This window comes from Drosophila miranda, chromosome XR (assembly GCF_003369915.1).
Source record: "Drosophila miranda strain MSH22 chromosome XR, D.miranda_PacBio2.1, whole genome shotgun sequence".
NCBI lineage: Eukaryota > Metazoa > Arthropoda > Insecta > Diptera > Drosophilidae > Drosophila > Drosophila miranda.
The window spans coordinates 15,003,947-15,019,116 of NC_046674.1; the positions used below are offsets into that span (position 1 = coordinate 15,003,947).

Here is a 15,170-nt window from a genome sequence, read left to right on the forward strand (position 1 = left end):
CGAGGAGCCAGTGGGCGCTTTTAAACACATCCTTGTTGAACTCGTAGAGCACGGAGTGGATGAATGATTCTCTGAAGGATCTCCCGAGCTTCTTGGCGACGTGTTCTCTTATTGAGGGTGTTGGCGCACTCAACAAGAATGAGCAGCTTAATCATCTTCTTCACACAGCCCCCCCAGATGGACTCCTCTTCGTGTTTCTGACCAAATTTGCACACTTTGAACAGCGTATTGCTGTCTTAATATTGCAAGATTTCCCTGTCGTAAACTAAAAATGGGTCGCAGGCTTTCTCGATCAGAAGTCCTCTTCTGTAGGCGGGGTCGTTGTAGGGCATTCTGCCAAATAACTGTGATGTGATAGGGGAAGACTTAAGTTTTTAAGTATTTATTATCTATTTTGCCTTTTCTTTTTGTACCAGACCAGATCAATCTTTGGAATATACTCGTATATCTAGAGATTCCATTCATGACTTGATCTACGCTTTCTTCACATACTCGTATAAGTTCATTAATTCAATACAATATTACTTGGGATAGCAAGTACCAGAATATCTAAAGGTTTTTACAGATATTAAAATAAGATATCTAGTGTTTAGTTGATGTCGAAGCAATTTATTTATTTATTTTTCTACAATACCCACCAGTATTTATAGAGTATTGTCTGAACTTTAAAAGACCCTATCTATCACTTCTCGTTGAGCTCTCTGGCAGCGAATGAAGTTTTGTTACAAGGCCTATGTAGGATCCTCTTTACGCTGGGAGCCCAAGCAAACCCGAATCGGAATTTCGGCTTGGAGCTCGGTTCGGCATGACTCATTGGAGGTGGCGGCTCGTGGGGTGCCTTCGTTCCCCGCTTGAGCTCGGCTCGAGCCGACTCGCTTGGGTCCGGCTTGGCTTGCCGGTCGGGCCGCCACTCGATCGACGTTTCTTGGCGATGATAGACGCGTCTCGGCGCGGTTTGGTTTGATTCGGTTCGGTTCGGCTCGGTTCGGTTTGGATTGGATTCGATTAGGTCGGCTCTTGCTGTACGATTGAGTGCTCCAACGTGTCGCCAATAGAACCGATTTGTCAGGACACCCTCCTCACTGGCGGGCAATGTGTGTTGCTGGTGCCTTCGAGTTGGCCATATAATTGGTGGGTGATGGAGTCGGAGTCGGAGTCCTATCCAAGAGCGTGTGTGTGTGTGTGTGTGTGTGTCTTTTTTGTCATTGTGTGAGTGTCTCTGTTTCTGTGTCTGGATGATATGGCATCGCGATAAAGGTGCTCGCCTTCAAACTGTCATTTATTGGTAATCGAAGGGTAATCTGAAGAATCTGCTGCTCTTTTGTGCAGCAGGGCTCCAATTGTGGGCCCGACTGCGATTGCCGCGCGCCGCGACTAATGAGTGCCATTGAATTGGATATGCAGAGGAGTACAAGTTCAAGTAACTCATATGGATATGGCTGGATACGGGCCTGGACGGGCTGGATGGGATGTTAAATGACTAAAACCGCTCCTCCCAAGGCCCCATGTAGATGTCTATCTCCCAGGACTGGCAGGGAGCGGCATGTAAGCCAAAGAAGACGCTAATCGCCAACAGACAATCGCCGGGGGGGGTGGTAGGCAGGCCGAGGCCTAATTGGTGGGACCACCCATCTGGGACCCGCATCTGCCTCATTGCTGGCCAGCCAAAGACCTGCTGCAGAGATGGGCATTGTGCAGCAGGATTTCGCCATTAATCCGCCACGGATCTCTCGCGGAATTCGCTAACGGGGCGGGCGCAAGGTACGACGAGTCGAGTGCCACCCGCACTCCCGCATAATAAATATCGATCCATATCGATATTCAGCAACGTATGCCCCATATGCAAAGTGTTCTGGGAACCGCTGTGCGGTCCTCCTCGGTCTTGGCCAAGACGAGTTGCAGCAGGCGGTGCCGAGGGCGAGGGCGAGGGCGAGGGCCGGTCACTTGAGCCACGCCAAGGGGCCTGGCGCCGAAACCTGACCTCCGATCGGGTCAAAGGCCCCTTTTCTGGCTATTTCTTTGATTTCTGCTGAGTGGCTCGCGAGTGAATCGTTGATTGAATGAGTCATGTGCTTGTGTGTGTGTGTCGGTGTCGGTGTCGGTGTCGGGGCTATCATTCCCATCGTAGTATCATTTTGCAAACTCAACTCTTTGTCATCGCCAGCTGTCGGAGATCACGCCCAATGGAGTCAGGAGCCGCCCCAGGAGGGGATGTGGATGCACCCGGCGACCTGAACACCACCAACCAGGCGACTCAGGCGACCCAGGCCACCCAAATCACCTCCATCGATGGGTTCTTCAATCGGAAACGGGGCCGTCCGCCCAAGAACCGTTTTGTGGAGGTCTACAAGAGCGTAAGTAGATCGGGGATTTCGGGCCGTGATTTGACCCAGTTCCGGGCTCGGGCCTGACTCCTTTTTGGCGTATGTCTGGGGGCCCCGATTGCAGTTTGGAATTTGCGCCTATTTGTGGCCGCTTGGCCCTGTGGCCGCCCCCTCCCTCCCCCTCACACGTTCCGTCTCGTCTCTTATCGATGGGGCCCTAATGCGGCATTTTGTGTGCTGTGCGGTGCGGTGCGAGTGTTCGGATTTGGTTTTTGCCATATTCGTCATATTAATATTGACAACGAGTGTTTCCGCATTTATTTCATTTACGCCCGTCTGGCGTCGGCCGAACGTTTTGTGCTTTTAACTGTCATTTTCATAATTTCTACATTTTTTCGATCCAAACCGATTCGAGCACACACGCACCACCGTACCATACCATACCATACCATGCCGCACCACCACCACCACCACCACCTTGCGGTGCGCACTTGTGTGCTTACGATTACCCGCAGCCCACGCGTCACTCTCCTTGGCGACGGACGGACCCATTGGATTGGTGTCTGTGCTGTGCTGTGCTCTGTGCTCTGTGTGGATAAACAATCACATTTGAATAAATATTTTGTCCATTGCCATTTGCGGCATTCTTTTGGGAAATAAGCCCCCACCGCCTGACGCTCGCTGCGGATCCACGTATAATGCCTGACCCAAATCGGGGACGGGGAAGAGAATGGAATCTGTGCATGTGCAAGGGCTAGGTGGAAGTGGCGATAATCTCTCTCCCTCACTCACTCTCTCATGGCAATTGAAAGGAACGATAAGTACGACAACAGCGCACCAATAATTATAATAATAATAATTCCCTATACACACTTGTAGCGTATTTAATCAAATAAGGTGTGCGTACACCTATAGCTGCGAGTGGTTGTGGTTGTGGTTGTGGTGTGCCACAAGCTGGCAAAGGGGCAGATCAGAGGCAAAGAGCCAAAAGCAAACTCGTTTCATTGTCTTTCAATGTTTTCGGTGTAATTATTATTACGAGCCATGAGACATGAGGCATGAGAGTACCAGAGTGCTCATACTCTACAAGCGAAAGGTCTTCCTGCCTGAAGGAATATCTTGATATCTCGATTCATCATTTCCCTAGGCCCCCTAGTACTCCTAGAGATCTCTGGAATCCCCTCTGCGATCCCCAATGTACTGCACTTTTCACTATAATAATTTCTCAAGCACCCACCAACGCTGCCTTTTGTGGGACTTTCGTAAGCCCATTTACGGTTAGGGTATCCATCGGCTGGGACATTCCATGGCATTTTGCTGGCTTGTATATAGTTTTGTTTGTGGTTTCTCCTCTGCTGTTGGCTTATTCACGTCTCGCTCGTTCTTTCTCTCTCTCTCTTTTTCGCTTTATTATTTTTTTGATGCGTGAACAAAATTCAAATAGTGACATTTTGGGCCAACGACAAAACATTAACAGTAATTTCGGAAATAATAAACTGGTTGCGGGCGCACCGTTTGTCATAAATCCAAAATCTGAACAACCAAAAACCGAAAACCAAAAACCAAAAACTATGACAACGTACGGGGGGTGATCCGGGAATAATTCCATGCCGTTTTGGGAAATATTGGTAGGAATTGGTTGATTGAAAAACCCATTAAAGAGCTCTTTCTGTTGCCAGCAGGCTCAGCATTCGCCCCAGGCCATCTTCACCAGCTTCAAATTGGAAAGAAATGAGCACTCAAGTGCGCCTGGGACTGGGCCTGGGCCTGGGCCTGCTCCTACCTCCAGTGCCCCATTGAGCGAAAGCGGAGAGAGGACGGAACAGGTAGCAACAGCCACAGATCTCACCCCTAGTCGGAGCCGGAAGCGGAGTCGCGTGTGGGCGACATACCCGGCGGCGGAGACGAACAAACGGAGCGCCTTCCAAGGCGCCCGCACGGCCCAGAGCCCCAAGGAAGCTTCACCCCAGGTAAGAGACTGATATACAAAGTCCCCACAAGCAGTCCCCATGAATCCGCGTCGATGTGGCATCTTTTCAGCCAACTCCACACTCTACAGATACAGCATCATCAAAGAACATCTCGGGAAGAATTCCGGAGAGGGTTTCCGGTAAGTAGATCCGTCCATGGGGTGTCCCTTTTGCTGTTACCATCCACCATTCCAGTTGTCCGTGCAGCAGGAACTTTCTACCCGGAGAATGCCTGCACCGCTCACCAGCCCGAAGTGGCGGATAGGATTGATCGCCAGAAGAGGAGCAGCAGCAGCAGCCCGCAGGCAACAGACTTGGAGGTGGACCAGCCCGAAGATCTGAGCATGCGCATGCGTCCAAGCCAGCCCGAGGCCACTGCCGGTGGAGCAGCGCCAGCGCTGGGAGATCAGCCGGCGGGGTCGGGGCCGGGATCGGGTCTGAATCTGAATCTGCTGCAGTTCAAACAGCTGATCGACCTGTACCAGAGGCAGGTGCTCCTGCCCAGCTTCCTGGCCGCGGCCAGCCAGCCGATGCCGGCTCTGGACATGCGCCTGCTGCTCGAAAGCGCCGCCCAACAGAAGCTGATGCTCATCAATGCGGCCGCTGCCAGTGCGGCGGCGGCGGTGGCAGCCACGGCGGGAGCAGAGCATCCTACGCTGGGAATGAGCTCTCCGGCGACGACAACGGTGACAGTGACGCCTCGGCCGCCCACGAAGCGGGCGCGAGATCACGACATTCCCAGCGGATACCTGAAGTTCCGGTTCAACGAGGACTGCGGCTTCGATCGGTGCGGCTACAGGAACCACCAGTCGCACTTCCACTGCAACCGGCGCGACTGCCACTACAGCTTCTGCGACAAGACCCGCTTCGTGCAGCACACGGCGCGGCACGATCGCATGGACACGCTGATGGGCGACGATTTCCAGCAGTTCCGGGCCAACATGCGGTGCGGCGTGGCCAGCTGTTGCTATGCCTCCGGCTGTCCCGAAGAGACTCCCGCTTCCCGGCAGCGCAGAGGTACGTGTCCCTCCATCAGAGAACTGAACTCCCACTAACCCCAACCCCCTCCTCTGTAGAGTCCCCAGGAGCTGGAGGCGCTGCCCTAAAGAAGACTTCGCACTTCCACTGCCGCAAGTGCGACTACGTCTGCACGGACTCCAACAAGGTGGTGGCCCACCGACGTCTGCACCTGCGCCTGGACTATGTCCGCTCCGCGGGCTTCCGCAAGGTTACCAGCAACGAGTCCTGCAACTCCCCGGCCTGTTCCTACGCGCTGCGTCACACCCACTACCACTGCGTCACCTGCAACTGCAGCGTCCTCTCCCGGGCACAGCTCGCCTCCCACAAGCACAGGCCTGCGGGCAGCGGCAGCGGCAGCGGCAGCGCCCTGCCCAAGTCGGAGGGAGCTTCCGCCGCGGACCCAGAGACCCATCCCTAGCCCCCCAGTCCCATTTGTATCATAACCCACCAATGAGAGGCAGCCCAATGGAGTGAATTGAGACAAGCTTAAATAAAGACATATATACCTGCGAGAGTATATACTTCCTATCCATCAGCTAAAATTCAGAGATCCATCTTTCTCTTAAGACTATGATGACCTTGAATGTCAGCTCTACTGAGCCGAGAGCCGCTCAGAGCCATCACTTATAGTGGAGCTGGAAGACGACGCCGACGACGAAGCCGAAGCCCGGCTTCCAGTGGGAGCGACTGGACTGGTGCCTGGAATGCAATTGCCGGCACAACGTGCATGTCTGCGTGTGTGTGGCCTGTGTAAACACAGCCGTGAATATCCGGAGCACTGCCGCAATGTTGATAAGAGATTCTGGACCTGCCTGGAGGTGCCCTGCCCTGGGCACTCGCACTCGCACTCGTACTCGTATTATTTATCAGCATTTCTAATGTGTAAACAGGTTTCGGTTTGGCAGTCTCGGGTCTTGGTGACTGTCTGCTAATCATACCCTTGAAGAGGGTAGGGTAATGTCGAATGGATCAGATGCTTGTGCTGCACACAAGAACACATCTCTCGTCCCATAAGGTCCGTCGTATAGTCTTCGCATCTATGGGATCTTCGTATATCATGCGCCACTATTGTATGACTGAAGGACTCTTTTCTCCGGTCTCCGGAGAGGTTCGTCACGTTTTTTAATTGTATGATTCGAATAGCAATATTCGATAACATCATGCACTGTAACTGTTAAACCCCTTCCATAATGGCCCAGGGTCTTTATCTCGTCAGGTGCTCAGGGCTTATGTCCATCCTAGGTCCTCCTGTTGGGCAGGTCCGCTCTGTGGAGCTTGTCTAGTCTACCTAAGAGTCTGGAACTGGGATCGAAAATACTTACTTCTGTCTGTATTGTACTATGAAGGTATTCCTCATCGAGACAGTATCACAATAGAACATAGCACATCTCTAAAGAATCTTTGTCGAATACGCGGTGTGTGGTAGAACTATAAAAACTCGTACGTAGCTACGAAGTAATCGAATGTGCTGTAGCTCCCTCCATCCAGGTGGCCCCGTTCCGTTCCCCACCATCGGAGGCGGCAGTGAAGATGGGAACCCCGCCTTGGAGGACAAGAATGTTTGATCTGTTATGATCTCCTAGTTGTCTCCTAAGACTAAACCATATATCATATACCATATACCATGGATATGTACACACATACTGTATGCCTTCTGCTGTTCCTTCTGTTCCAGTAATGCCTGCACATTTTTCTATAATTAACCAACCGAACGATCCCAAAATATCGAACGGAGTGGAGTTCAAGTTTTTATTTGCATTATCGACAAATGGTCCGTTTAATTTTAGCCCATGGATACTGTTCAAAGTTCATGCAATCCATACGTGGATCTGGCATTGCACGGGAAGGTACCTATAAAAGGGGAAGACTCCACCAAGGAAAGCATCAGTTCGTGGCATCTCCTCACCCGACAAGTCAATTTAAACACTAGAATGAAGCTGACCATTGCCATCATCGGTAAGTAGATCCGATCCCCCAAAGGATCGGTTGTTAATCTCCTCATTCTTTATCCTTTATCCTAACCATGCCACTCCATCCGCAGCGAGCATCCTGCTCATCAGCTTGGCCGATCTTGCCACTGGCTCGTCGTGTGGATGCACGGCAACAACAACAACACCAAAGCCATGCACGACAACAACAACGCAATGCACGACAACAACAACGCCATGCACGACAACAACAACGCCATGCACGACAACAACAACGCCATGCACGACAACAACGCCCAAGCCAACAACCACTCCCAAGCCAACAACAACTCCCAAGCCAACAACAACTCCAAAGCCAACAACCACTCCCAAGCCAACAACTCCCAAGCCATCAACCACAAAGCGTACTACGAAAGCCACCAGGCCTACGAAAACAACCACTCGCAGGACTACAGAAGCCACCAAGCCGACAACAACCACCAAGAAGCCACCGCATTCATGCGGCTCCTGCGGTCCCGGTGGTGATGCCTGCCAGGGATGCCCATCCCAGGAGAAGCTCTGCCAGGAACTGATCAACACTGTGCGCATCCTTGAGCGCAAGATCCGCCAGTGCGTGTGCGGTCAAAAGGACTGGACGTTGTAAGGTGGATCAGCCTTACACCCTACTCCCGGTTGTGATGTGTGATTTGTGATTCGATCCCTGCCAGGCCTTTGGCGGGGACGGCGCTCGCCCTGGACTATGATTTCGACCCAATTGTTATGTTTTCATCAATTCATGTTGTTAAAGTTGACTTTTTATAGATAATATACCCGTGCGGAAAGCTGTCTTCGGTCGCCTTCCAATCGTTCATCCTGTTGCAAATATCGAGTGATGTTTTCATTAATCACCGACTGGAAAATGGTGTTGTCGATCGTATGGGGTGCTATAGGGAATTACCGATGCGCCAGTGAGAGTTACATGGAGATGTTGTCATATCCCATCAGAGATCCAAATCTTTCTTCAGTCAAATGAATGGACTTGGGCCAGCATTCTATGATAGGCCTCTGACTGTATCAGAAAGCTGTCATGGAACGATGGATGGAAAGTATCCAAGGCTAGTCTTGTCAGCAATAAAGCAGCTGTGCTCTATTGATACTCATATGGTTTGCAAAGTAATTGGCATACGTTCTTTATAGCAGAAAACAAACAAGTCCCAAGTCTGTTTATTCGGTTAATGCTGATCGAGTTAAAATACATATCAAAGTAAAAACTAAGTGTCATCTTACAGATCGTTCTTTAAGCTTATGCTATGGTTATCTTCAATGTCCAGGCGTGGTCAAGGCCCCGCTTATCCATGTGGTTCTTGGGGGGAAACTTGATGTGCAGCTTGTTATGGCTCGAGGTCCACTGCAGATGGGGAATATTGTTAGAGCACTGTTCGAGAAGCCTCAATAGATGCATCCATACCTGAACTTTAGTGTTCCCCATGCCCAGCATTACAACTTGGGTGGTCTGTTTGGTCAGGACCTCCCCGTTAGTGCCAAAGTCGAGGCCGGTTAAGTGGACATTCCGGGATATGGTGACCTCCTTGCCCAGCGGATGGATGTCCAATTCGTTGGTGTCGTACGGATAGTCCAGTACAAAGGCGTAGATGGCGATGCTGCTATTGGACTCAGCCTGCTGGCCACGGGTGTACCACACGTTTGGGGTCTCGGTGTCGTTCTGGTAGATCCATGGCACGCTGCCATAGATGCCCTCGCCGTTGATCTTTAGCCAGCGACCCATGTCGCGCAGGCGCTCCTCAAATATCGGCAGGATGGTGCCATATTTGGTGGGTCCCACGTTGATCAGGACGTTGCCGTTGCAGCTCACAGTGGTGACGATCTCTGCAACATACGAAATGCGTGACTGATTCCGGATACGATCCCCTCTACACACCCTTTATAAGATCCTTGGTGCTCATGAAGTTGGACAGACTGACGTCGAAGCGTTGGCCCCAGCTGCTGCGCTCCAGGGTGAAGGCATTCTCCCATTTGTGGGACTGCAGCACGCCCGGATTGAACCGATCCGCGCAGTTGTAGAAGTCTCCGTGCTTGCAGGCCGTGCCCATGCCCCAGCGATCGTTGGTCACGACTGTGTCCCGCACGGGACTGTCGTTGTAGAGCCAGGCAATGAACTGCTCGGACTTCCAGTACTTGGCCGGGGCCTCCCAGTCGCCGTCGGACCAAATGATCTCCGGCAGATACTCCTGCACCAGGTCCAACTGCTCGGGCCGCACCTTCTGGTCCACGAAATGCTGCTGCATCAAGAGATGCAACTTGTCGTCGATCCACAGGCGGTTGAACCACTCAAAGAGGGAATAGTACAGGCCGAACTTCAGATCCGAAACACCACGAACGGCCGCCGCAAGTTCCTCTGTGGAGGGCGGGATACATCTGAATCTATGCCTCCGTCTAAACCCCAACCGAACACTTACTGACTATATCGCGCTTGGGGCCCACATCCATGGAGTTCCAGCTGAAGCTGTGCTTCGAGGGCCACAGGGTGAATCCATCGTGATGCTTGCTGGTGAGCACAACGTATCTAGAGATGCAGAGGGATGAGTACTTTCCGACTGAACACTCAGCAGAGAGTATGCATGACTATACCTGGCTCCGCTATCTTTGAACAGCAACGCCCATTGTGTGGCATTGAATAGCTCCGCTGTGAATTCGTCTGCGAATTCCTGATAAGTGAAGTCCGGCTTGTAATTGCGCTGCATGAATTGTGTGTACTCCGGTGTGCGCAGATCTGGAATACAGTCAGAGATTCCAGCCTCTCCATAGCACTACAATACGAGAGCAATGTGTGTCGTACTCACTTAACCAATTATGCCAGAACCATTCGGAGCCGAAGCTCGGCACCGAATATACGCCGTAGTGCACAAAAATGCCCACTTTGGCCTCATCATACCAACGGGGCAGGGGCCGCTGGTCCAGACTGGCCCAATTCGGCTCGTAGCGGGTCCGCGGGGCCATCCCTTGCGCCGCATCCGATCGCCATGCAACCAGCCCCCACCCCACGAGCACCATCCAAACGGGGAATCCAAATCGTGTTACAAGCCCCATTTCTCCACTTAATCACCGGATTTGATCTGATCTGCTCTGCTCTGTTGGACGCTCGGAGCTCTACTGAGCCGAGACTCGCTCAGATCCATCGCTTATAGTGGAGCTGGAAGCCGACGCCGAAGCCGAAGCCCGGCTTCCAGTGGGAGCGACTGGACTGGTGCCTGGAATGCAATTGCCGGCACAACGTGCATGTGTGCGTGTGTGTGGCCTGTGGCCTGTGTAAACACAGCCGTGAATATCCGGAGCAGTGCCGCAATGTTGATAAGAGATTCTGGACCTGCCTGGAGGTGCCCTGCCCTGGGCACTCGCACTCGCACTCGTACTCGTACTCGTACTATTTATCAGCATTTCTAATGTGTAAACAGGTTTCGGTTTGGCAGTCTCGGGTCTTGGTGACTGTCTGCTAATCATACCCTTGAAGAGGGTAGGGTAATGTCGAATGGATCACATTCTTGTGCTGCACACAAGATTGGGATCGGAAATACTTACTTCTGTCTGTAGTGCACTATATTCCTCATCGAGACAGTATTCATTTGTTCATTTATTGTATTCTGATGGTTGTAGTAAATGAAGGACTAGTAATCATCTGAGATCACAATAGAACATCGTACATAGCACATGGCACATCTCTAAAGATTCTCGGTAGAAATACACAGCAAAATGAATTATGAGTGGTACATTGGGGCAGGATTGAAGATCGGAACCCCGCCTTGGAGAACAAGAATGTGTGATCTGTTATGATCTCCTGGACCAAACCTGAGACTAAACCATATATCATATACCATGGATATGTACACACATACTGACATGCATTTATGAATACATTTTTTTTTAGTAATAACACTATCTTTAGCAACATTTACTGGATGCCTTCTGCTGTTCCTTCTGTTCCAGTAATGCCTGCATATTTTTCTATAATTAACGAACCGAAATATCCTAAAATATCGAAAAAGTGGAGTTCAAGTTTTTATTTGCATTATCGACAAATGGTTCGTCCATTTATAGCCCATGGATGCAGTTCAAGGCTCATGCAATCCACACGTGGATTCCAGGGACTCATCCATCCACTCCATCCAGGGAGCATCTCTGCCAGGAGCTGATCAACACTGTGCTCAACCTTGAGTGTAGGACAGCCAGTGCGCCAGTGCTAATCCCGGCTGTGATCGTTGGACTACAGCTCCCTCCTATGCGTTTGTCGGAGACGGTGCTCGTCTTGGACTATGATTTCTACCCCATTGTTGTTTTCTTTAATTCATGTTCATGCGTAAAATAAGACCCGCAAGAGAGTAAGCGGACCACCTTGTACAACTTCGTCATGGACCACTGGGTGAAAAAATGAATGCAAGTGTGGTACAAGCGCGTGCACTCATTCCATGTTCTTCTGCTCCTCTTCTCAGGTGCCATTCCCACTCTCTCTTCAACTACTTTTGCCATTGCTGCCTCATATTTGCTGTTTGTCTTCTGTTGTGTGAGATGGTGTTTTCAAGATCCAAATGTTCCCTGAACGGGCACGGGCGTGTGGACTCCCGTCCCTCTTTCCTTAAGTTACATTACCTACAAATGTATGTTTAGTACGGATATGTGCCTGCATTCCCGCATAATAAGCGATCGCTTCTGTCATGGATCGATGGCCATTGGTCCCACCGATCTGCAAGTGTATCGAAAGGTAGGCATCGGCCCCAACGATCTTCAAGTGTATCGATAGGTAGTCTTATCAGCAGTAAAACAATGTGCTTAAATTGAACATAACAGTTTACATATTTTATTATCTTCCTTTATGCTCTCTTTAGCTTTTGCATTCGTTTTTGGTTGCTTTTGCTTTTGCGTTTGCGTTTGCTTTCGTTCCTTCCGTGCATTGCATCTGCTTTTGCACCTGTGTTCTATTGATAACTCACATACATGTACATCATCTGTGAGTGCGTGTGTGTGTTTGAGTGTGTGTGTGTTTGAGTTCGACAGATCGAATGTTTGTGGTCATTTCAGTGGACAGTTTTTAGTTTCTGTGGAGAGTGTGTTGTTATCTACATCGGGAGAGGTGGAACCATAGTAACACGCTTATGTCTGTTTAGCTTCTAAAATTCTATACCGAACATTTGTGTTTTCTTGTAAAGTAATCGTTTTACATTGCCATTCGTTCTTTGTTGGGGATGGTAGTGGGTGGGGTGGGGGGGGGACAGGAAGGGACGACCAACACAACACAACACAATACTATACAACATACAAGTATCATTAGCTGCTTGTGTGTGTGTTTTTGGGTAAAATATTTCGTGCATACTTGTAGGCGGCCGCGCCGAGTCGGTGAACGGTGAATCTTTGGTGCATGCTCTGCGGCTCGCGTCGTTAAGTGGAATGCATGTACATAAGTGGATACATACGTGTGGAATACATACGTGCCATACTTTGTTTGTGTTTATTTATTTCCTCCCGATCAGATATCAGCAGTTAAGTAAAGTACAGTAAAGTACATAGAGAAATGTTGCATCGTTCGTTGGAAAATGGTGGAGAATCGCGGACATACTCGTACATACATACATATGCATGTGTATATTTTTGAAAAATCGATCAACAGATGGGACAGAAAGAATTACAATCTCTATTTGCCACGAGCAGTGTGCACTACTCTATCACACGATGCGAATTCAGTTCTCTAGCGAAAAGAATTTCAAACAATTTAACGCATACTTAAACATTCTAGAACATTGGTTAAATACTTGGGTTGAGCCTATTATTATATAAAATTTAGTGTATGTCCTTGTAAAATCCTTTCCCTTCTATCATCTATCTTAAGCGGGTGGATGATTCCCCTACGGAATCTAGGAAATCAGAGGCATCCAGAGAAACATCATTAAAAGTTATGGAGTTTTGGTTTTAGTTTTGGTTTTGGTTTGGAGTTGGATATAGTACGTTTTTCGTATCGGGATTTTTATACATTTTCCATTGGACTCTCGTTTTAGATAGGTTTATTTGCGGCTCTGGGGGGCGCCCTTTTTTGCTGCCTTGAAGGCGGTTTTTTGTTTTTTTTGAAGAAGTAGGTTGACGGCTAAAATACTATCAGAAGCAGAAGCGAGGAGGCTCAACTGCGACAACTCTCTAAACACTATGCTTGCTTGCAGCTCTTTCTATACAGTAGGGTATATCGTACATATCTAGATCAACGTGCTACCCGGCTTACGGAACTACGGATGCCAACACTTTGCGGCTTTATAATAATGTCTCACAATATTCATCTCTCTCTACATCTCTCTCTCTCTCTCGTTTGTGTTTGCATAATTGTGGCTCTTTCTTTGCGTTTACGTTTTTTGTTTTCTCTTTTTTCTGTTTTTTGTTTGATTTTTTTTTATTTTTTTTACAATATTTTCAACTTTAGGATCATAGAAGTAACATTAAATAACATTTTTGCGTAATTCTAGTATTTCTAATGTTTTTTGTTGTTGTTTTTGTGGCTGCTGCTGCTGCTGCTGCCGCTGGTGCTGTTTTGCTGCTTGCCGTTTTGCTGCTCCCTATGCCGTTGAGGACGCGGATGTGGCACCCCCGGTGGCGGCACTCACCGCATTGCCACCACCGCCTGCGGACGCACCCACAGCGCCCGCCGCATTGCACTGTATGAGGCCACTGTGCGGCACAGTTGTGGACGCCGGCGCCTGATGATGCCCCTGGTGGCCGTGATGCCCGTGTGGGTGGTGCTGGTGATGGTGCTGTTGGTGGTGATGGTGGTGGTGATGGTTCAAGTGGTTCAGATTGTGGTTATTGTTATTATTGTTGCTAAAGTTTAAATGTAGTGCGCCCGCGCCATTGTTCAGGGCCGCTGAGGCAGCGCCGTCCGCTCCTGGTCCCGCCGCAGACGCTGACGACGACGCCGCCGCCTGTGGAACCGCCGAGGTGCAGTACCGCGTAGTATCACCGAATTCGCCGCTGGTCAGGTCGCCCAGTATGCCGCCCAGCAGGCCACTGCTGCCGGCCGGCTTGCAGCCCGCTCCCGCCTCCGGCTGGGTGCAGATGGGCGGCGCCGCAGAGTCCCCGTCGATGAGGGAGGCTGACGCCGAGGCGGTTGTGGTGTGGCTGTTGCTGTTGCTTTGTGAATTGACGTGCAGCGCCTCCGCGGGGGAGGTGCTGTTGCTGGTGCCGCTGCTATTGTTGTGCTGCTGCTGATGCTGATGCTGCTGATGCTGCTCGGTGCAGCCGGAGGCACCAGCGGCTGTTGCTGTGGCTCCGACGACTGGCGGCGAGGATGAGGAGGAGGAGTGCTCGTGCACCGACGAGGACGAATCCTGGCCGCTGGTGTCGTCGGTGAGGCGCAATGCAACCTCCAGATCGCGCAGCACATCCGTCTCCTTCTCGTCGATCAGGTTGAAGCGCCGATGCAGGGCGGTGAGGTGCGCAAAGGTCAGATTTAGATGGGTGTGCAAGCCGAGCAGCGCGATTTCTCGGAAATGCGCCGCATACAGATGCGCTATCACATGGAATTGCAAGCGTAGGATCTTCCGCGCGATCGACTCGAACGAGCCGGGGAACTCGTTCGCGTATTTGGTTGGGAATATCGACTCATCGCTGACCGTCTTCTGCGTGAACGTCATCACGTAGTCGATGTACTGGGGCGCCGCCACGCGCGTCTTCTTGCCCTTCTCGTCGAACCATAAGTACGTTCTGTTTGGGGATAAAAGCCGCATTAGTTTTCCATTCAATCAGAAGGGGTGTTCGAAGCCAAGGCTTACCTGTTGCCAGGTCCAGTCATGTCTGCGCAACCGGATTGTGTACAAAATTCACTAATAGTTCCGTATACCAGATTTACATGCTCGAAGAGAGCCAGGGCTGCAAGAGAGAACGAGAGAGAGAGAAAGTGA

At 50.5% G+C, this 15,170-nt stretch overlaps 4 protein-coding genes across 7 annotated transcripts in view; 2 read left to right on the forward strand and 2 right to left on the reverse strand.

Moving 5' to 3' along the window:
- Window positions 1–901: 901 nt before the first annotated feature.
- On the forward strand, window positions 902–5,732 carry LOC108165334. The gene is made up of 6 exons (XM_017301368.2): window positions 902–1,131; window positions 2,165–2,354; window positions 4,007–4,294; window positions 4,365–4,434; window positions 4,490–5,311; window positions 5,371–5,732. Exons 2-6 carry the CDS (start codon window positions 2,184–2,186, stop codon window positions 5,730–5,732), a joined length of 1,713 nt encoding a protein of 570 aa, XP_017156857.1. The 5' UTR covers window positions 902–1,131; window positions 2,165–2,183.
- Window positions 5,733–7,159: 1,427 nt separating this feature from the next.
- LOC108151994 (salivary glue protein Sgs-3-like) lies at window positions 7,160–8,106 on the forward strand. Its single transcript, XM_033387830.1, has 2 exons — window positions 7,160–7,270; window positions 7,356–8,106. The coding sequence occupies exons 1-2, from the start codon at window positions 7,246–7,248 to the stop codon at window positions 7,883–7,885; spliced, it is 555 nt and encodes a 184-aa protein (XP_033243721.1). The 5' UTR covers window positions 7,160–7,245; the 3' UTR covers window positions 7,886–8,106.
- A 298-nt stretch (window positions 8,107–8,404) lies between these two features.
- On the reverse strand, window positions 8,405–10,385 carry LOC108151993 (putative alpha-L-fucosidase). Its single transcript, XM_017280962.2, has 6 exons — window positions 10,083–10,385; window positions 9,871–10,012; window positions 9,699–9,805; window positions 9,161–9,637; window positions 8,690–9,108; window positions 8,405–8,629 (listed from the first exon to the last, which is right to left on the reverse strand). The coding sequence occupies exons 1-6, from the start codon at window positions 10,327–10,329 to the stop codon at window positions 8,525–8,527; spliced, it is 1,497 nt and encodes a 498-aa protein (XP_017136451.1). The 5' UTR covers window positions 10,330–10,385; the 3' UTR covers window positions 8,405–8,524.
- Window positions 10,386–12,394: 2,009 nt separating this feature from the next.
- Window positions 12,395–15,170, reverse strand: part of LOC108151992 (MOB kinase activator-like 2) — a 38,646-nt gene continuing 35,870 nt past the window's right edge. For all 4 annotated transcript variants that reach the window (XM_017280961.2, XM_017280959.2, XM_017280958.2 and 1 more), the window contains 2 exons: window positions 15,042–15,138; window positions 12,395–14,973 (listed from right to left, as the gene is read on the reverse strand). In XM_017280961.2, the coding sequence (XP_017136450.1) occupies window positions 13,830–14,973; window positions 15,042–15,138 (1,241 nt within the window). In that variant the 3' untranslated portion in view covers window positions 12,395–13,829. The remainder of the gene's footprint in view (window positions 14,974–15,041; window positions 15,139–15,170) is intronic.